General features: G+C 40.7%; 1 protein-coding gene across 1 annotated transcript in view; it reads left to right on the top strand.

The window, feature by feature from the left end:
- Positions 1-20,852, top strand: part of PECR (peroxisomal trans-2-enoyl-CoA reductase) — a 29,024-nt gene extending 8,172 nt beyond the window's left edge. Inside the window, exons 4-9 of the mRNA XM_023731193.1 lie at positions 907-1,072; positions 2,916-2,997; positions 16,945-17,041; positions 18,178-18,314; positions 19,660-19,898; positions 20,347-20,852. Coding sequence (XP_023586961.1) covers positions 907-1,072; positions 2,916-2,997; positions 16,945-17,041; positions 18,178-18,314; positions 19,660-19,898; positions 20,347-20,426 — 801 coding nt within the window. The 3' untranslated portion in view covers positions 20,427-20,852. The remainder of the gene's footprint in view (positions 1-906; positions 1,073-2,915; positions 2,998-16,944; positions 17,042-18,177; positions 18,315-19,659; positions 19,899-20,346) is intronic.
- Positions 20,853-21,512: the final 660 nt, after the last annotated feature.

Raw genomic sequence — 21,512 nt, 5'->3', positions numbered from 1 at the left:
TGTAGGTTTTGTTTTTGCTGAGACTTTATGTTTTTCCTCTTTATTTTATGAATATGTTTATTAACTTTCTTTTTGGTTACCATGAAATTTACCCTTATCTTTCTAAGTTTGAAGCAGTCTATTATTACTTGGTATCGCCTTGCCTTCTTCTCCATTAGAAGGTTCTATACCTACACCGTTTAGCTGTATGTTTTTTAATGCTGTTGTTGTTAGTTGCCATTGAGTTGATTCTGACTCATGGCCGACCCCCTGTGTCCAGAGTAGAACTACTCCATAGGGTTTTCAAGGCTCTGACCTTTTGGAAGCAGTTCACCAGCCTGTCTTGCGAGGTGCCTCTGTGTGGGTTTGTAATGCCAGCCTTTTAGTTTGTACCATCCAAGGATTTTCCTTTAAGTCATTTCTTAATGTTCATTTTAATGTGATTTCATCACTATACGTTATACTGGGCTGGTAGTTCACAAATTAATATGACTGATGCTTGCCCCACTTAGAGGTGGATTCAGGCCCTTGGATAGATCTTGTCCTCAAAATTGCAAGTTTAGCTTTATAATCTGTGGATATTGCATCAAAAAAAACTCATTGCTGTTGAGTCAATTCCAACTCCTAGTGACCCTTTAGGACAGAGTATAACTGCCCCATAGGGTTTCCAAGGAGCAGCTGGTGGATTCGAACTGCTGACCTTTTGGTTAGCAGCTGTAGCACTTAACCACTGTAACACGGTAAATTATTCATTGGTGTAGAATTTTCTAGGTTTATTCATTGCTGAATTCATGTCCATTTGTTGTGGTACACGGAATTACTGTGCAGTTTGAGAGACTACAAGCTTTTTTATTCCCCTAGAGTATGCAGTCAGTCCAAGTAGGAGGTTAGGTTATTGACCAGTTTACTTTCAATGTTTTTCTTTAGGTGAATAATTTGGTCAAATCTACCTTAGATGTTTATGGTAAGATCAATATCTTGGTAAACAACGGAGGAGGCCAGTTCCTGTCTCCTGCTGAACACATCAGTTCCAAGGGTTGGCATGCTGTGATTGAAACCAATTTGATGGGCACCTTCTATATGTGCAAAGTAGGCGAGTATGATCTACAACCTGGAAAATCAAGGTGTCTTTATTTAGAGATCTCAGAGTACCCTGAAAGAAATTATTAGGGACCCAGAATCCCTCCGGTATTAACATTTACTGCCCTGATTTTCTCACACATGTATAGGAATGTAAGTTAGCACAATGATTTGGCAATATTTGGTAAAATATGAGTATCCTTTATCTTATCATCTTATTTTTAGGGATTTATCATAAAAAAATGATTAAGGATTTATATAGGCAGTCCCTGGGTTACAAACAAGATCTGTTCCTGTGTGCTTAAGAATTTGTAGGTAAGTCAAAGTAGGTGCATACAGTTCTTCTTTAGCCTTACTTTAGTGCAAGAAGATGCTCAAAGCCTTTTCAATGATTTCCAAGCTGCATGTACAGCAAGTGAAGGTGATTGTGATGAAGAAGGTATTGCGAGTAGGAGCTAGTTCAGTCGTTTCAAAGTGAGGGCAAATTTATGTAACATTAAGGGCAAGTAGGAGTTATGTACAAAGATCTAGCTACAAAGTTGTTCATAAAATTAGAGAAAACTCTCACTTACTTTGTTTTAAAGAAGTGAATCTGTTCATCTATTATAAGGACCAATTTATTAATTCAGTCAGGTCTTCAGGGAGAATACCAGCGACAGAGTCCTGACACTTTCTGACTAACAACTTTTAGCTTGTATGCATAGCCTTTGGATTAAAGGTTACGTTTTATAGGCAGTAGTGTTAAACTCCTGAAATTGGGTTTTAAGGATTCCCTTACAAACTTATAACTCTGTCCCAAAGAGTCTAACCCTAAGTCTAACATGGATTAGGTTTATAGTCTTTGTATCTTTAAGTCAGAGGTCTTGCAAACATTCCTAGCCTTCATCTTTATCTAACTAGCAGTATAAAGCTCTGTATTAGTTGTGATACAGAAATGGCTACTCCATTAAAAAAAAAAAAAAAAAAAATACTTATCTACTATCTAGTTAGTAAATAACCCTCTCCATAGCTCTTTTTATTTAAAAAAAAAAAAAAAAAAAAAAGACACTTAAATAAGATAGAACTTTATTTCTTCCTTGCACAAAAAGTTCTGGTAGGTGGTCTAGGGGTAGTACATAGAGGGAGAGAAAGAGAGAGAGAGAGAGATAAAACCAAACCAGTGGCCATCGAGTTGATTCTGGTTCATGGTGACTTCATGTGTGTGAGAGTAGAACTATGTTCCATAGGTTTTTCCGTGGTTGATTTTTCAGAAGCAGATTACCAGACCTATCTTGCGAGTGCCTCTGGGTGGACTCAAACCACCAACCTTTCAGTTAGCAGCCAAGGGCTTAACAGTTTCTACCACCCAGGGACTTGCACTCAGGGAAAGTATAGCATTTCCATAATCATTAGGGACAGAGGATCATTCTTATTGCTGTACTATTCTTGACATGTAGAATGGATGACCCTCACAAACATTATGCTAAGTGAAAGAAGCTAGACGAAAAAGAACACATATTGTATGATTTCATATATGAACTGTTCAGAAAAGACAAGTCTATAAAAACAAAAAGGAGATGAGTGTTTGCCTGAGCTTGGGGTGGGCTGCAAAAGGGCAAGTGGAGATGTTTTTGGAGTGATGGAAATGTCCGAAAGTAGGATTATGGTGATGGTTGCAAAACATTGTATTTTTATTAAAAATAATTAAATTGTACACTTAAAAAGGTTGAATTTTATGATGTGTAAATTATACCTCAATAAGGATGTTTATAAAAAAGAAACGTAAAATAAAATTAAAAACATATCAAGTAGGCATCATAGTGGGATGGGATTAGAGGGCGTCAGTACTCTAATAGGACTGTCACTGTATCCTACAGTTTACAACTCCTGGATGAAAAAGCATGGAGGATCTATTGTCAATATCACTGCCAGTTTTGATCAGGGAATACCAAATGCTGCGTAAGTGTTTTTATATATTTCTTCCTCTGTTTGGGGGTTTTGCCCTCTGAATGTAGGGAAGTGGGGTGGGGAAAATTCCTTGATTCAAGATCACTGATACCTTTAGTGAGCTGTGATATCAGTGCTTAGCGTTTTCCTTTATTTGAGCTTTAAAAACCTACTTCTAAAACATACCCATTCAGATTAGGGTTGCCAGATTTACCAAGAAAAGAAAGAACAGGATGCCCAGTTAAATAATTCTTTAGCATAAGTATGTCCGAAACATTGCATGGGACATACTTATGCTAAATGATTCCAAAATTCTAATTTTTGTTTGTTTATCTGAAATTCCAATTTGACTGGGTGTCCTATATTTTATCAGGTAGTCCTAATCTAGATGTTACTAAAGTAGGCATTAGTATTTGGGAACAGCCTTTTCATTAAGATGTAGAAATGAAACTAATCTGTGTGTTAATTTATATTTGATTATCATGAATATAACTGTTCAGTTTTAGACTGGACTGCTAAATTGTTACTCCTAACAAATAACCCAGAAATTTTTTCCAAAAGTTTCTAAGGTTTTGTACTTCTAATTAATCCCACTCTAAGCAGAGGGTGTGCTTCCACTAAGCAAATTCCATCCCCCTATGTACTTCCTGTGTTTTTCTTTCAGTCGTATTGGGTAGAGATAAAATTTGAACAGGCTTAAACAAAAATCCAGGGCCCAAAACCCACTGCCATTGAGTAGATTCTGATTCATAGTGACCCTATAGGACAGAACAGAACTGCCCCATAGGGTTTCCAAGGCTGTAGTTCTTTATAGAAGCAGACTGCCACATCTTTCTCCCGTGGAGCAGCTGGTGAGCTTGGACCACTAACCTTTTGGTTAGTAGCCAAGTGCTTTAGCCACTGTATCACCAGCACTCCTTAAATCCAAGACAGGGCTTCTCAAAGTGTGGTTTCTGGACCAGCAGCATTAGCATCACCTGGGAACTTGTTAGAAATGCAAATTCTCCAACCCAACCCCGAACTGAGTGCATCGGAAACTCTGGGGATGGGGCCCAGCAGTCTGGGTTTGCACGCCCTCCAGGTAATTCTGATGCACGTGGAACCCTGCATGTGGGACATGTTAGGTTCAGGCGGGATCTGCCTCGCCTCTTGGTTTTACTTGCCTCGCATTCACGTTCATTTTCGGGGGGGGCTCTCTCCACATACGGCAAAGAGAACTAGCGGTAGCTAGAGATCAACCCTCTAGTCGACAACAGAGTGCTTCTCAAATAGTTCCAGAAAAAAAAAAAGTACCAGCAAGAGCTATACAGGGAATTCTCACTATCTGACCCTACCTGGGTCATGTGCCCAGCCATCAACCAAATACTGTGGGAAGGGGGTTGTTCTATGCATGCTCAGCCGAGGACTGAGGGAGTGGGGTCAAATGTACTTGGACATGGACTGAGACCTCCTCAAATGAAAATCAAGGTGCTGTGACAAAAAACAGGGAAAGGCTACAGGACAGGCAAAATGATGTCACTCTACTTCCTTTTCCTGTCTGTTATTCTTTACTTACTTACTTACCTTTCTTACTATGTCGGGAGAAATAAAGTCGGTTCAGATTGTAGGTTCTTTCAGGCATTTCCTACTCTCACAGGCAACCATTGTTAGTTTTTCAGTATATATGTATTTTTTCTTCTACTTTTTTACAAAAATGGTAGCATACTATAAACACTGTTCTATATCTTACTGTTCTCAAAAGAACAATATATCCTGGATATATTTTCTTAAGAATATCTAAAGCACTTTCTTATTATCTTTTATGGCTACATAGTATGCCTTTGCATAAACCATAAATAAGTTATATCGTATTCAACTATTTTCCAATTGATAACCATTTAGGTTGTTCACAACCTTTTGTTATTACAAAAATAAATAATACAGAAGAAACAAAAAGAAAACAACCAAAACACCTGCAGTAATTAACATTATATATACAGCATATGGCATGTGAGCTAAATTGCAAGAAGTGTAATTGCAGGGTTAAAAAACTTGTGCCCTTGTAATTTTGATAGATGTTGCCTATGTCCTTCATAGAGGGTGTAGTTCGTTTATTTTGAGTTAAGTGAAGTGTAGCATCCTTTCATATATGTATATGTAGTATCTTTTGTATTTTCCCATTTCTTAGGAAGCCAGGAATTGGATTTTTAAGAGGCAATAGGGAAGGTTTTATTTCTGCACCATCAGATATCAGGCACTGAAAAAATATTATACAAATAATATGTATTCATTTGAGAAAAGGTAGAAAATATTGGTAATTTTTAAAACTTAAAAACCTCCTGAAATGTCACCTGGAGACAAATCGCTAAGCAGTTAGTTTAAGAGTGTTTATCCTGATGGTGTTTTTGTTTGTTTATTAATTTTGCTTTCTTTTCAACAAAGGAAGTACAGATATAGAAAAAGTAAGTCTGTTGTTCTTGCCCATCCCAATCCACTCTCCTAAGTTTAAAGTTTCTGGTCAAATTGAAAAAATGATGTATTTACCTACGTGCGTGAGTATGTTTATATGCTTATTTAAAAACACAAATGGAATTATATTTTGAATACTCTTCTTCAAGTTGCTTTTTGACTTAATATTCATTTTTTATCAAACCAAGATGGGTCAAGACTTCCACCTCAGATCAAGATGGAGTAACAGGGACAGGTTTTAACTTCCTACCTGAAACAACTAAAAAAAAAGGACAAAAAATACAAAACAATGACTCGAGACATTGGATATCAGGCAACGAAGAACAGTAATCCCTGAAAAACAGGAAACAAATGAGACAAGCCGTTAGATTACTCCGGTTTACTGCCTGGTGAAAATTTCCTGATCGTAACTCAGGTAGGGGAACTGAGGCAGAGACTGGCTGTCTCTCTTGAGTTGAGAGAAAGAACCAGAAAACTAGAGAAGTCAAGGTGGCTCGACTTTACAGGACAGAATACTGGCAAAGAGACAGCTGCAATGATACAGAACTTGACCTGAAGATCTGCAAAGGTTCTCTTTCCAGTATTGAGCTGAATACTGATCAGTGCGTGCATGTGAGACAATTACCTTAGGATGGGGAAAGAACCACCTGAAAGGATTAGAAGGAACAGTGCTTGGAGCTCACAAAGGGCCTGGAATAGTGCCTGTTCCCAGCATCCAATATATAAAACTTCATAACTGAACAGCTAGACTGGAAAACCTTGGTCTTGCTTCAATAGTAGGGGAAAGTATCCCTAGACTAAAAGCAGCTCTGGTCCCACTAAACAGTGCTTAAAGGCAAGTCACAAAAGGATCAAACTTCTTCCAAGTAGCTTAATAGCATCCCAAAACAAAGCTCAAGAATATTTATAGGAATATACTGAAACCTGTAGAATACTTCGATGGTATAGTCAATATTGAATATTCCACGGACTACCAAAAGAACGAACAAATCTGTCTTGGAAAGAAGTACAACCAGAATGCTCCTTAGAAGCAAGGATGGCGAAACTACGTCTCACATACTTTGGACATATTATCAGGAGGGATCAGTCCCTGGAGAAGGACATCATGTTTGGTAAAGTAGAGGGTCAGCAAGAAAGAAGGAGACCCTCAATGAGAAGGATTGACACAGTGGCTGCAACAGTGGGCTCAAGCATAGCAACAATTGTGAGGATGGCACAGGACCAGGTAGTGTTTCGTTTTGTTGTGCGTGGGGTCGCTATGAGTCGGAACTGACTTGACGGCACCTAACAAGAACAGCAACATAGAATACTTCAACACCTCAACAACAAAAAGACCAATACTTCAATTAAAAAATGGGCAATGGACATGAACAGACACTTCACCAAAGAAGACATTCAGGCTAACAGACATATGAGGAAATGCTCGCAATCATTAGCCATGAGAAATGCAAATCAAAACTACAAGGAGGTACCATCTTGCTCTGACATAACTAGCGCTAATCAAAAAAACAGAAAATAACAAATGTGGGAGAGACTTTGGGAAGATTGGAACTCTTATTCACTGTTGGTGGGAATATAAAATGGTACAACTACTATGGAAAATGATACGGCGCCTCCTTGAAAAGCTAGAAATAGAAATACCATATGATCCAGCAATCCCACTCCTAGGAATATAGCCTAGAGAATTCAGAGCCGTCACATGAATCGACTTTGAATACCTATGTTCACTGCAGCATTATCCACAATAGCAAAAGGATGGAAACAATCTACGTATTCATCAACAGATGAATGGATAAACAAATTATGGTACATACACATAATAGAATATTACACAACGATAAAGAACAATGATGAATCCGTGAAACATCTCAGAACATGGGTGAATCTGGAAGGTATTATGCTGAGTGAAATAAATCAGTCACAAAAGGACAGATATTATACGAGATCACTATTATAAAAAACCCAAGAAAAGATTTACACACACAAAAAACCAATCTTTGATGGTTACGAGAAGGGGTGGTGGGGAGAGGAAACCACTAACTAGATAGTAGTCAAGTGTTAATTTTGCTGAAGGGAAAGATAGCATACAATCTAGGGAAGTCAGCACAACTTGACCAAGGGAAAGTTTTGGAAGCTTCCTAGACATATCCAAGCACCTTGAGGGACCAAGTTACTGGGGCTGAGGGCTGGGGATTATGGTCTCAGGGGAAATCTAGGTCAATTGGCATAACATAGTTCATAAAGAAAATGTTCTACATCCTACTTTGGTGAGTAGCATCTCAGGTCTTAAAAGTTTTCGAGCAGCCATCTGAGATACGTCTATTGGTCTCATCCCATCCGGAGCAAAGGAGAATGAGGAAAACCAAAGACACAAGGAAAATATTAGTCTAAAGGACTAATGGATCACATGAACTACAGCCTCCAGCAGCCTGAGTCCAGAAGAACTCGATGGTGCCTGGCTACCACCACCGACCGCTCTGACAGGGATCATAATAGAGGGTCCTGGACAGAGTGGGCGAAAAAAATGTAGAACAAAATTCAAATACACAAAGACCAGACTTTTTGGTGTGACAGAGCCTGGAAGAACCCCTGAGATTACAGCCGCCAGACACCTTGCTAACTCAGAACTGAAGCCACTCCCGAAACCCACCTTGCAGCCAAAGATAAGACGGGCCTATAAAACAAATGATAACACACATGAGCAACGTGCTTCTTAGTTCAGTCAAGTATATGAGACCAAATGGGCAACACCTGCCCAAAAGCAAAGATGAGAAGGCAGGAAGGGACAGGAAAACTGGATGAATGGATACAGGGAACCTGGGGTGTAAAGGGGAAGGGGGAGAGTGCTGACACATTGAGGGGATTGCAACCAGTGTTAGGAAACAATTGGTGTATAAGTTTTTGAATGAGAAACTAATTTGCACTGTAAACTTTAACCTAAAGCACAATAAAATTAAATATATATATATATTTTTAGGAATATAAAAATATCCAGCACTCAACAAGGTAAAAAATCACAATGTCTGGTATCCAATGAAAAACTAGCAGGTGTGCAAACCTAAAACCTCACTGCCATTGAGTTGATTTCAACTCATAGTGACCCCACAGGGTTTCCGAGGCTGTAAATTTCTACAGAAGCAGACTGTCACATCTTTCTCCTGTGGAGCCACTGGTGGTTTCAAACCGCTGACCTTTTGGTTAGCAGTTGATCCCTTTAACCACTGTGACACCAGGTCTCCTAGGTATGCAGAAGAGCAGGAAAATACACCCACAATGAAGAGAAAAATTGATCAATCAAAACTGACTCAGAAATGACACAGATGATAAAATTAGTAGACAAGGACATTAAAACAGTTGTAATGACTGTATTCTATATGCCAAGAAACTAGAGCAAAGATGGAGCATGTTAAATAGAGACATGGAAGGTATGAAAAAAGACCCAGATCAAACTTCTGAGTTGAAAAATATACTTGATGAGATTAATGACAGATTAGACACTGGAGAAGAAAAGATTAGCAAACTTGGAAACATAGCAATAGAAACTATCCAAAATGAAACGCACGTAGAAAAAGACAACACAAAATGAACAAAATATCAGTGAACTGTGAGACAATTATATGTGTGATTGGAAGCCCTGAAGGAGAAGACAAAGGAGGACAGAAAAAAATTTTACAGAAAAGTGTCTGAAATTTTTCCGTATTTGATGAAAGTGATGGCAACTAGCAACAACGTAAACCTAAAGATCCGAGAAACTCAATGAACCACAAGTACAGGAAACTTGAAGAAAACTATACCAAGGCACATTAAAGTCATATTGCTTAAAACTGATGATAGACAGAAAATCTTAAAAGCAGCCAGAGGAAAAAGACACTTGTCTTCAGCTGGGTTCTCTAGAGAGCAGAACCAGTAAAGCGTATTATATATATATAGAGAGAGAGATTTATATCAAAGAAACAGCTCACCTGATTGTACAGGCTGGAACGTCCCAAGTCCGTGGATTAGGATAGAGGCTTCTCCTGATTCACATAGCCATAGGGGCTGGCAAACCCAAGATCGGCAGGTCAGAAAGCAGGGCTCTTGCTTACAGGCTGTGAATATCGACAGATCCCAAGATCAGCAGGTAAGCTGATAGCTCAAGTCCCAGGAACAGGAGGTCAGACGAACAGAGGCAGCCACAGGATCCAGAGCGAGCAGAAAGCCAGAACGTCTGCTTATATTTGAATGCAGTCCACACCCACAAGGAAACTCCCTTTCAACTGATTGTCTACTCACAGCAGATTCAATCATGGCCACTTTTTTCATGAGCCCATTGAGCAATGACGGGAGTAGCTGGGGAAAGAGGATGACTGGTTTTCACAGAACGTGACAACCTATCCACTTAATTCTTAAAATCATACTCTGCTGAGGTCACCCTTTGGTGAGCATTCACATGAGACATAAATATCTTCACTTCTTTGGCCCATTCATAGAGGTCTATCCACATACCTCTTCCCCATAAATCCTTGTCTCCAATTTTCCAATCATGTTCCTTCCAAGTCCCTGACCATCCAGCCAAACCACTGGCTACAGCACATGAATCAGTATATAATTCACATCTGGCCATTTCTCCTTCCAAGCAGAGTGAACAGCCAGGTGCACTGCTCTAAGTTCTGCCCATTGAGAGGATTTCCCTTCACCACCATCCTTCAGGGAGGTCCCAGAGAGGGGCGGTAGCACTGCCGCTGTCTACTTTTGAGTGGTGCCTGCATATCACGCAGAACCTTCTGTAAACCAGGCACGAGTTTTCTCTTCTTCAGTCAACTGATCTTAAGGAATTCCCCATGAGGCCATAGATGCAGACGGAGATGGAAGGTAAAGTGACAGGAGTGGAGACGATGGGCATTTGGGCCTTTTCCTCATGCAACTTACTTGTGCCTTCAGGTCCTGCTCCAGCCCGATCTCGTATATACCACTTCCATTTAATGATGGAGTGCTGCTGTGCACATCCAACTTTCTGACTGTGGGTCAGACAACACCCAGTTCATGATGGCCAGCTCAGGCCACATGGTGACTTGATATCCCATGGTTAAGCATTCAGTCTCTACTAAGGCCCAGTAACAAGCCAAAAGTTGTTTCTCAAAAGGAGGGTAGTTATCTGCAGAGGATGGCAGAGCTTTGCTCCAAAATCCTAAGAGTCTGCGGTGTGATTCACCAATAGGAGCCTGCCAAAGACTCCAAACAGCATCTCTAACTGCCACTGACACTTCAAGCACCATTGGATTGGCTAGATCATATGGCCCAAGTGGCAGAGCAGCTTGCACGGCAGCCTGAACCTGTTGCAGAGCCTTCTCTTGTTCTGGGCCCCACTCAAAACTAGCAGCTTTTTGAGTCACTTGATAAATAGGCCAGAGTACCATACCCAAATGAGGAATGTGTTGCCTCCAAAATCCAAAGAGGCCCACTAGGCATTGTGCCTCCTTTTTACTTGTGGGAGGGGCCAGATACAATAACTTATCCTTCACTTTAGAAGGAATATTTTGACATGCCCCACACCACTGGACCCCTAGAAATTTCACTGAGGTAGACGGTGCCTGAATTTTTGTGGGTTTAATTTGCCACACTCTAGCACGCAAATGTTTCACCAGTAAGTCCAGAGTCATTGACACTTCTTCCTTACTAGGTCCAGTCAGCATAGTGTCATCAATGTAATGGACCAGTGTGATGTCTTATGGAAGGGAAAGGTGATCAAGGTCCTTGCGGACTAAATTATGACATAGGGCTGGAGGGTTGACGTAGCCCTGAGGAAGGCAAGTGAAGGTGTATTGCTGGCCTTGCCAGCTGAAGGCAAGCTGCTTCTGATGGTCCTTTGAAACAGGTATGGATAAAAAGCCATTAGCCAGATCAACAGCTACATACCAGGTACCAGGAGATGTACTAATTTGCTCAAGCAATGAAACTACATCTGGAACAGCAGCTGCAATTGGAGTCACCACCTGGTTAAGTTTTCAATAAGCTACTGTCATTCTCCAAGATCCATCTGTTTTTTGCATGGGCCAGATAGGTGAGTTGAATAGGGAGGGATGTGGTGAGAATCACCATCCCTGCATCCTTCAAGTCCTTGATGGTGGCAGTAATCTCTGCAATCCCTCCAGGAATATGGTACTGCTTTTGGTTTACTATTTTCCTAGGTAAGGGCAGTTCTAATGGCTTCCAATTGGCTTTTCCTACCATAATAACCCTTACTCTATTTGTCAGGGATCCAGTGTGGGGGTTCTGCCAGTTGCTGAGTATATCTATTCCAATTCATGCATTTTGGAACTGAGGAAATCACTACAGGATAAGTTCAGGGACCCACTGGACCTACTGTGAGACAGATATGAGCCAAGACTCCGTTAATAACCTGACCTCCATATGCCCCCACTCTGACTGGTGGGCCACAGTGACATTTTGGGTCTCCTGGAATTAGTGTCAGTTCAGAGCCAGTATCCAGTAATCCCCAAAAAGTCTGATTATTTTCTTTTTTTCCAATGAACAGTCACTTTCGTAAAAGGCCGTAGATCCCTTTAGGGAAGGCTGATAGAAAGATTAACGGTAAAAATTTTTGGCAGTTTATTGGAGTCTTTCCTCAAGCAGACCCAACCTCCCCTTCATTTAAGAGGTTGTGGGTCTTTAAACTCACTCAAATCTGGGAATTGGTTGAGGGACCGTGACTCTCTATTCTGGCGATTCGACTTAGACTGCTCTTCACCTGACCTAGAATTCATCTGTTTGTATAGATCAAATAAATATTTAGTAGATTTCCTATCTGTTTCACTCCTAGGGACACCGTGACTAAGTAGCCAGCGCCATAAGTCCATATGAATCAGACTATTCTGATTACTGCTTTGACTCCACTGTCCATTACTGTAACCACACTCACCTTATCTTTGTCGATTGAGTGTGGCCAGTTGGCCCCTACTACCACAGGGTCCAATCAGCCCCATTGTAGTAAGGTGTCTTACTTCAGTTAGGGCAGTTCCCACTGTTAAATCTGACTTACATAAAATAGCAATCACAGCAGTCTTCAAGGATGCTGGAGCTCCCTTCATAAATTTGTTCCTCACAGTTGTGGTAAAAGATGTGTCCTCTGGGCACTCCATGTGTGGGTCTGTGAGTCTAACCTCATAAATTCACGCTAGCATGCCAACTTTCCTAAGCCTTTGGATACCTTCTTCTACAGTATACCAAGGTAGGTCTGGTACTTCAACTTGATTTAGTGTAGGCCACCTTGTAATCCATGTTTCAGCAACCCAGCCAAATAAACTATTAGATCCTTTCCTAACTTCTCGAGCTGAAACATTGAATGAACAATCTGTGCTTAGTGGACATATATCAATAAACTCAGACTAAGCCATCTTTACATTCCTTGCACCATTATCCAATACCCTTAATAGCCATTCCCACATATATTCCCCAGGTTTGTTTGTACACATTAGAAAAGTCAAGCAGTTTTTTTGGAGTGTAGTATACCTCCTCCTGGATCACACTTTGTACTTTACCTCTGGGACTTAAGTCTAGTTATAGGTCTAGAAGCCAGAATCAGTAGTGTGGAATTGTTTCGAGAACATTCAGCATTGTCTTGTTTACAAGTGATGCCCCAGGCAATAACTCAGGCAATGGCTCTTCAGAGGCAGCTGGGCTAGGGCTGATCTCATTAGATGGGAGTGGAGAGACAAGGTGGTTTAGCAGACAAACATGAAGTAATCTCTTCATATGGAAGTGGTTCTGCTGGCAGGAGTGATTCAGTGGAATTTAGGGGCTCAGTGTCCCCAGCTTCCTGATTATCTGCCCATATGTCCCCATCCCAAGTTTCAGGATCCCATTTCTTCCCAATCAATGCCTTTACTTTAACTTCAGACACCTCTCAAGGTTGGCAATTGAGCTGGCATTGTAATTCAGCTACTCTTACAGTAAGACTCTGGGTTTGGTTTTTGGCAATTTCAGCTCTGTTACCACAAGAAACAAGGCTTTCTTTCAAAGCATAAGTGGAAGCCTTGAGGTCATTTATGTGTCACTTGGGCTTTGACTCTGAAGCCCTGAGCACGTCTCTTTCTTTCACCAGTTTGTCTAGCGCAAGTAGGACCAACCAACCAGCTTCCTTATACTTCTCATTCTGACAAAACTGTGGAACAATATCACTCATGTTCACCCCGAGCTTTGCCTTTCACCAATACCTGATCTACTGGTAGTGATATTTTGTGTATTTGTATCGCCACCTCACACCACGGATTAGCAGTACCGTCTTCACTGATGGAAGCAGACTCATCAACATCTTTAAGACTAATCAGACTTGAGAACCAATTTAGAAAACTCATCCTTAAATTTTGTTTCTCGAGAACCACTCTTGGTACCAAATCTCTTAGGCTGGGTTCTCTAGAGAAGCGAAACCACTAAAGCATATAAATATATATATAGAGAGATTTATATCAAAGAAACAGCTCACGTGATCATACAGGCTGGAACGTCCCAAGTCCACGGGTTAGGATAGAAGCTTCTCCAGATTCACTTAGCCACAGGGGCTGGCAAACCCAAGATTCGCAGGTCAGAAAGCAGGGCTCTTGCTCACAGACTGTGAATATTGACAGATCCCAAGATTGGCAGATCAGCTCAAGTCCCAAGAACAGGAGGTCAGACGAACAGGTGGCAGCCACAGGATCCAGAGCGAGCAAAAAGCCAGAACGTCTGCTTATATTCAGATGCATTCCACACCCACAAGGAAACTCCTTTTGAACTGATTGGCTGCTCACAGCAGATTCAGTCATGGGAGTGATCACATATAAACACTGAGAATCACAGCCCAGCCAAGTTGACACACAATCTTAACCATCACAGCACTCTATACAGAAGAACAAAGGTAAGGATGACAGCACATTTCTTGTTGGAAACAATGCTAATTAGAAGATGATGTTGTTGTTGTTAGGTGCCGTCGAGTTGGTTCTGAATTCATAGCAACCCTATGTACAACAGAACAGAAACAGGTCCTGTACCATCCTCACAAGTGTTTCTGTGTTTGAGCCCACTGTTGCAGCCCCTGTGTCAGTCCATCTGTTTGAGGTTCTTCCTGTTTTTTGCTGACTCTTCACCAAGCATGATATCCTTCTCCAGGGCTTGGTCTCTCCTGATAACATGTCCAGAGAACACAAGATGAAGTCTTGCCATCCTTGCTTCTAAGGAGCATTCTGGCTGTACTTCTTCCAAGACAGATTTGTTCATTCTTCTAGAAGTCCATGGTATGTTCAATATTCTTTGCCAACACCATAATTCAAAGGCATCAGTTCTTCTTTTGTCTTCCTTATTCATTGTCCAGGTTTTGCATGTATATGAGGTGATTGAAAATACCATGGCTTGGGTCAGGTGCACCTTAGTCCTCCAAGTGACATCTTTGATTTTAACACTTTAAAGAGATCTTTTGAAGAAGATTTTCCCAGTGCAGTGCATCATTTGATTCTTGACTGCTGCTTCTATGGGTGTTGATTGTGGATCCAAGTGAAATGAAATCCTTGACAACTACAATATTTTCTCCATTTATCATGATGTTGTTTATTGGTCCAGTTATGAGGATTTTTGTTTTCTTTATGTTGAGGTGTAATGCATACTGAAGGCTTTAGTCTTGGAACTTCATCAGGAAGTACTTCAAGTCCTCTTCACTTTCAGCAAGCAAGGTTGTGTCATCTGCATATCACAGATTGTTAACGAGTCTTCTTCCAATCCTGATACTGCATTCTTCTTCATATAGTCCAGCTTCTCAGACTGTTTGCTCAGCATACAGATGGAATAAGTATGGTGAAAGGATACAGCTTGATGCACACCTTTCCTGACTTTAAACCACACAGTATCCCCTGGATCTGTTCAAACTACTGCATCTTGGTCTGTGGTTCTTGACCATAGACCTTGGTCTACAGGTTCCATATGAGCACAATTAAGTGTTTGGTAATTCCCGTTCTTTGCAATGTTATCCATAATTTGGTATGATCCACACAGTCGAATGCCTTTGCATAGTCAATAAAACACAGGTAACATCTTTCTGGTATTCTCTGCTTTCAGCCAGGATCCATCTAACATCAGCAATAATATCCCTCATTCAACATCCTCTTCTGAATCTGGCTTGAATTTCTGGCTGTTCCCTGTCAACCATTTTTGAACTATCTTCAGCAAAATTTTACTTGTGTATAATATTAATGGTATTGTTTGATAATTTCTGCACTCTGTTGGATCACCTTTCTTTGGAATAGGCACAAATGTGGATCTCTTCCAGTCAGTTGGCCAGGTAGCTGTCTTCCAAATTTCTTGGCATAGATGAGTGAGCATTTCAGCACTGCATCCATTTGTTGAAACATCTCAGTTGGTATTCTGTCAATTCTTGGAGCCTTGTTTTTCTGCCAGTGTCTTCAGTGCAGCTTGGACTTCTTTCCTTCAGTACCATTGGTTCTTGATCATATGCTATCTCCTGAAATGGTTGAATGTCCACCAATTCTTTTTGGTACAGTGACTGTATTCCTTCCATCTTCTTTTGATGCTTCCTGCATCACTCAGTATCTTGCCCATAGAATCTTTCACTATTGCAACTCGAGGCTTGAATTTTTTCCTCAGTTCTTTAGTTTGAGAAATGCCAAATGTGTTCTTCCCTTTTGGTTTTATAACTCCAGGTCTTTGCACATGTCATTATAATACTTTACTTTTAAAGTACTGACAGAAAAAAATGGCAACCCAGAATTTTTACCCAATGAAATATCTTTAAAAAAAAAAGTGAAATACTTTTCAAATGTACAAAATCTTAAAGAATTTATCACCAGCCGGCCTGCACTAAAAGAAACATTAAAGGAAGTCCAGCAACATTTGCTAAATTATGTCTTTTATTGATTTCAAATGTCTTTGTATCTACTCTTGAAAGAAAAATTTTCCTGGTTAGTCTCATAAGTTAATTTTTCCACAATAAATTATCCTGTACTTTGTTCTGAGGATCTTGTAATCAGAATTTTCTAAGCCATAGTATTTGTGTACCTTCTGCAAGAGACCCTATACTGATGCAGACCTAATATTTTGAACCTTTTATCTGAAAATGGATTTATTTAAATTTTGATATGTCTAGAAATTCTATTCATAATATTTTTAGCATAATATATGAATTTCATATTCCTTGTTAATCTAAAATTGATTTAAAAAATAACTACATACTTGTAACCCTCAAAATCACCCATTTATTTGTTTTCCTCTCCTAGAAGCATTTCTCTTATACACATGGTAATTTGGGGGACCTCAGTGGGCCCAAGCAATGTGAAATTTCTTTGACTATCAGATAGCTTGGTTTTGCTTTTATACTGAAGGACCCAGTTCTTTCCTCATTGTTTAGTCAAAGACTCAACAAGATATAGACTTATAAGCAGAATGCTCTTCCAGGGCTCTGTCCGGTCATTGGCACACTTGTCAGCGTACGTAACGGAGAGAAATATTCGGCGGAATGTGACTGTAATGTTTGTGTTTTGTTTTTAAAAGGCATAGTGGAGCTGCAAGAGCAGGTGTTCACAACTTCACTAGAACCTTAGCTTTGGAATGGTCCAGCTCTGGAATAAGAATCAATTGCGTTGCACCTGTAGGTGGATGTGATCATTGCAACCATCGTGTTAAGCCTATTCTGTTGTGACAAACACATTTTCTCAGGGAGACCTAAGAAATGGAGGAGATCCATTAAAGGTTACAGGAATGTGACTTGGAAACAGTTACCCAGCCGGGTCTCTTGGGACATAGGAATAGTCACTAAACGAGGCCTCAGGACCCAGGAACAAACACAAACACAGGACTTTGGTTTCACAGAAGCTAGTATGTAGTTCAGGTGTACTCTTAGGAGCAAGAGTTGTTCATCCAGACCCTGATGTTCTCCCATTAACACAACTCAGTTCCTCTCTGTCTTTGCTTCCATCTCTTGCTGTTACCATCAGCCTCAACATCAGTCAGGGGACAGAAACAACTCTGGTTATTTTAACAGAAAATGTAATACAAGAATGTTAACTAGGTAACTGAAAGAATAAAAAGAGGACACTACAGTTTCACAGATGAGGCATTGGTGCTTCAGTAGTAGAATTCTTGCCTTCCATGCAGGAGACTCGATTCGATTCTGGCGGTGCACCTCTTGTGCAGCCATCACCTGTCTGTCAGGGGAGGCTTGCGTGTTGCTCTGATGCTAAACAGGTTACAGCAGGACTTCCAGACTAAGATGAACTAGGAAGGAAGGCCTGGCAATCTACTTTAAACAATCAGCCAGTGAAAACCCTGGGGACCACAGTGGTCCAGTTTGCAACGGATCATGGGGATGACCCAGGATGGGGTAGCGTTTTGTTCTACGGTGCATGGGGTTGCCGTAAGTCAGGACAGACTCAGTGGTGGCTAACAACAAGGTTTCACAGAGTTAGCAACTGCAGGAAGCAGCTGCAGAACAAAGGGAAGAGGTGGGAATCAGTAAAACCTAAAAGCTTGGGGGAGGGTCCCAAACCAAAAAACCAAACCTGTTGCGATGGAGTCATTCCGACTCCTATCGACTCTATAGGACAGAGTAGAACTGCCCCCTAGGGTTTCCAAGGAGCGGCTGGTGGATTTGAACTACTAGCCTTTTGGTTGGCAGCCAAATGCTTAACCACTGCACCACCCAGGCTCCAGGGAATGGGACCCAGGGAGCTGAAAATCAGACCTCTGAGGAGTGGGGGCCAGCCGGCTAATGACCTTGTCTTGGAGGGAGATGGTGAGACTGGTTCTGCGGGCACTGGAAAAACTGCAGGCAAGCTTCAGCTGCTGCTGCAGAAAAGGGCTGCCACTGCCAGAGTGGGGAAGTGCTGCAGGGTGACGCTTACAGAGCCTCAGACAGGGAGCACGTAGGAAGCAGACACAAAGAAGCATTTTCCCCTTCCTCCTCCAGCCTTGCAGTCTCTCTCAAGCACCCCCATTGGCAAAGCCTTAGAGAACCATTTGACAAAGCAGAAATGTAGTTTGCAGAGTCCCAGCTCCAACATCACAAAGCCAGTGTAGAAGGGGACTAGCCGTTTTGCAAGTCTTTACTAGTCACATGTGGCTCGTAGCCTCTGTTGGCCAGTGCAGTTCTCTGCTATCCACTGAGATGTAAGGTTGGAAAGAAGGCTATGCCTCCAGAGTCTCAGTGTCTCAAAGGGGCATAGCCATGTAAGTAAATACTTATGGCTACAGTCCTATGCACAGGGTCAGGACTGGGGTAAGGCAAGCAAGGAGTGGGCACAAAACTTAAGGAGGCACTCACTCTCGGGTGACTCTGTGCTTGCACAACCCTGAGAGTGAGGACATCCTTAAATGCTGTACCCTAGGCACTTTGTTTGCCTCACCCTAGTCCCAGCCCTGCTTGGGAGCTTGTTAAATTGCAGATTCTGGGCCTCCACCCCAGGGCTTACAATTCAGAAGATTTCAAGCAGGGTCTAGGAATCTAGAGTGTCAATTAGTATCCCTGTTGTTAGTTACCGTTGAGTCATTTCCAACTCATGGTGACCCCATGTATGCAGAGAAGAACTGACCCTTAGGGTTTCCGAGGCTTTGACCTTTCAGAAGCAAATCACCAGGCCTCTCTTTTGAGGTGCTCCTGGGTGGGTTCGAACCTCCAGCCTTTTGGCTAGTAATCAAGTGCTTAACCGTTTGCACCACTAGGGATTCTAAAACAGGAGTTTGGGGATCACCCTTTGAGAAACTTTACGTGTGCCAACAGCCTCCTCAGAGTTCCTTTACATTCAGGGAAATGCTTTCTCTTTCTCTTTGTTTTTGTGAATAGATGTTGGTGAACTCATCAGTTCACTCTCTGTATTTTTAGGTGCGGCAATGGGACTCTGGAGTCCCTCTTGTAGAAAGCTTCTAAGTCTATGTTGCTGGGCTTTGGCCTGACAGGACCATGAACAGAACAATCCAGAATGGCAGTTTATTAATATACAGTCACATTGACTATCACAGAGACCAAAATATAAAAGGCACATACATGCTAGTGATAAAAACTGGGGTTGTGGTAGGCAGTGAAAGGTGCGGAAGGAACTGAATTGTCTGAGATGTGTTCGCTCTTGGCTTCTTCACATTGGGTAACTTACTCAGTGCTAAGTCTCCTTCTTCATATCTTGCTGCCTTTACCCGCCCCGCCCCCAGTCACATAACTGATTTTAATGATGCTCAAATAGAAAAAGGTAGTTGTCTGGGTACCATCCTATTCAGGCCCATGCATACTGTAGGCTTCATGTTGCAATCATGTGCTTTGAGATGTGTTTACTCAGGAATGCAAAGCTGCGAAAACTGGGGAGTATCAGCTTTTACATACGCCCGTGTGTGTTTCTGTTTCCAGATCTCCTCCCTGGTATGCTTTTTGCTGTCTCCTGCAGCTTCCTACATTACCGGACAGGTAGTGAAAGTGGATGGGGGCCATTCTCTGTATATTCAGTCATATACGATACCAGGTGAGCAGGCAAGAAAAGAGTAGTCACCAACTTTATGACTTTTCATGTTCAGGTTTTCAAAATTTGTTAAGTAGTTACTTGAGGGAGAAGGCTTTTTTCTTAACAATATCAAAGTGTGCAAAATGTTTATATTCATCATATGGTTTTTAAAGGAAATGTTCCTGGTTGCAGAAAATGTCTAAGTATCTTTATAAGTTAGCTTTATATATTAAAATTTTGTGTGTGTGTGCACGTAAGTTGGTAGAATTTGAACCCTGAAAAATATTCTCAGTATGAATATCTATGTGTGTTTGTGTGTGTGTGTGTGTGCGCGTGCGCGTGTGTGTGTAGCCATATATGTAATCTTAAATATGTGAATCTGTTCCTGATTGACTGACTTTCAGAGGTGAGGGGCTGTCACTGATTGGTTGGCTAACAAGTGACATATGATTTTCCATTTGCTTAACAGATCATGACAACTGGCCTGAAGGAATAGGGGACCTTTCCGCTGTCAAAAGGTTGAAGGAGTCTTTTAAGGTTAAGCTCTAAGCTAAGAAAACAAGGAGGAGTCCTGTGTCCCCAAGTGCCTTAACACCTTGAGAGTGCACTTCTGTGCTTTATAAGAGTTTATAGTTTGTATCTAAAAATCACTTTCTACTTTTTAAAAATGTTATCAATTATATCGATGCAAAAACTATTCCTGAAATTAATGCATTTTAACCTGTGATGTAAAAAAAAATTTTAGGAATGGAAATTAGCATGGTTTATGATTATACTTTTTATTTCTAAGAAAGGTATTTGAAAAATGAAATCATTTAAATTAACAATAATTACAGTGTCACGAACCCCTAGAACATTTTATTATTTAATTGTAAAGGTAGACAATAAATCTAAATTGCGGCATGATTATGATCACAAGTAGAGTTATATAGTAACTCATTTTCAGTGGCAAATTCTTCTGGATCAATAAAGCTTTATGGTAATTATCAATCTATAGTTTGTTTTGTTCATGATGACAAATTTGTATAAACCTTCTTAATTCAAAAGAAAAAGAAATGTGTATATGATTTTTTTTGTAGTGCTTGATTTATGTCTTCATTTCCTTTCCAAAGGATTCTTTTTTCTTATTGTTGAAATTTTATACAAATGTGTTTAGGGTTTAGGGTTCTGCCTTCAATTGATCCTTTCTGGCAATTACCATTACTTATGAAGTACCATTAGCAGATTACATATACCCATTCTTTGTCTTAATCAATTTAACTTCTTTCAATTGACTTACTCTTCCCTGTTGTGATGTAGATATTTCCCTTTCTTTATCCGTAACACCTACTCATTTCAAAGTATGCAATTTACCAACCATAAAAAAAATCTCTGGTTATGAGATCAGAGTCCCTTTTAATTGTAATATTTAACAACATTTTTTTACATTCACATATCACTTTATATTTTTACACATACTTTCATTGATTATCTCTTTTTGATGAGGACACTGTCTTCCTAAGTAAAGCCCTAACTGACATCCACTCAGTACGAGAAACACTCATGGGTCACTAATTCCAAAATCTCAAGGAAGTATAACTAACATCATTCACCTTAATCCACAGATGTACCTTGTAAAGCCCATTCGCTATATGA

The sequence above is a fragment of the Trichechus manatus genome, unplaced genomic scaffold (genome assembly GCF_000243295.1).
Source record: "Trichechus manatus latirostris isolate Lorelei unplaced genomic scaffold, TriManLat1.0 scaffold00041, whole genome shotgun sequence".
In the NCBI taxonomy this organism is placed as follows: domain Eukaryota; kingdom Metazoa; phylum Chordata; class Mammalia; order Sirenia; family Trichechidae; genus Trichechus; species Trichechus manatus.
Note: the sequence above shows the minus strand (reverse complement) of the source record. Positions and strands in the feature narration are given on the sequence as shown.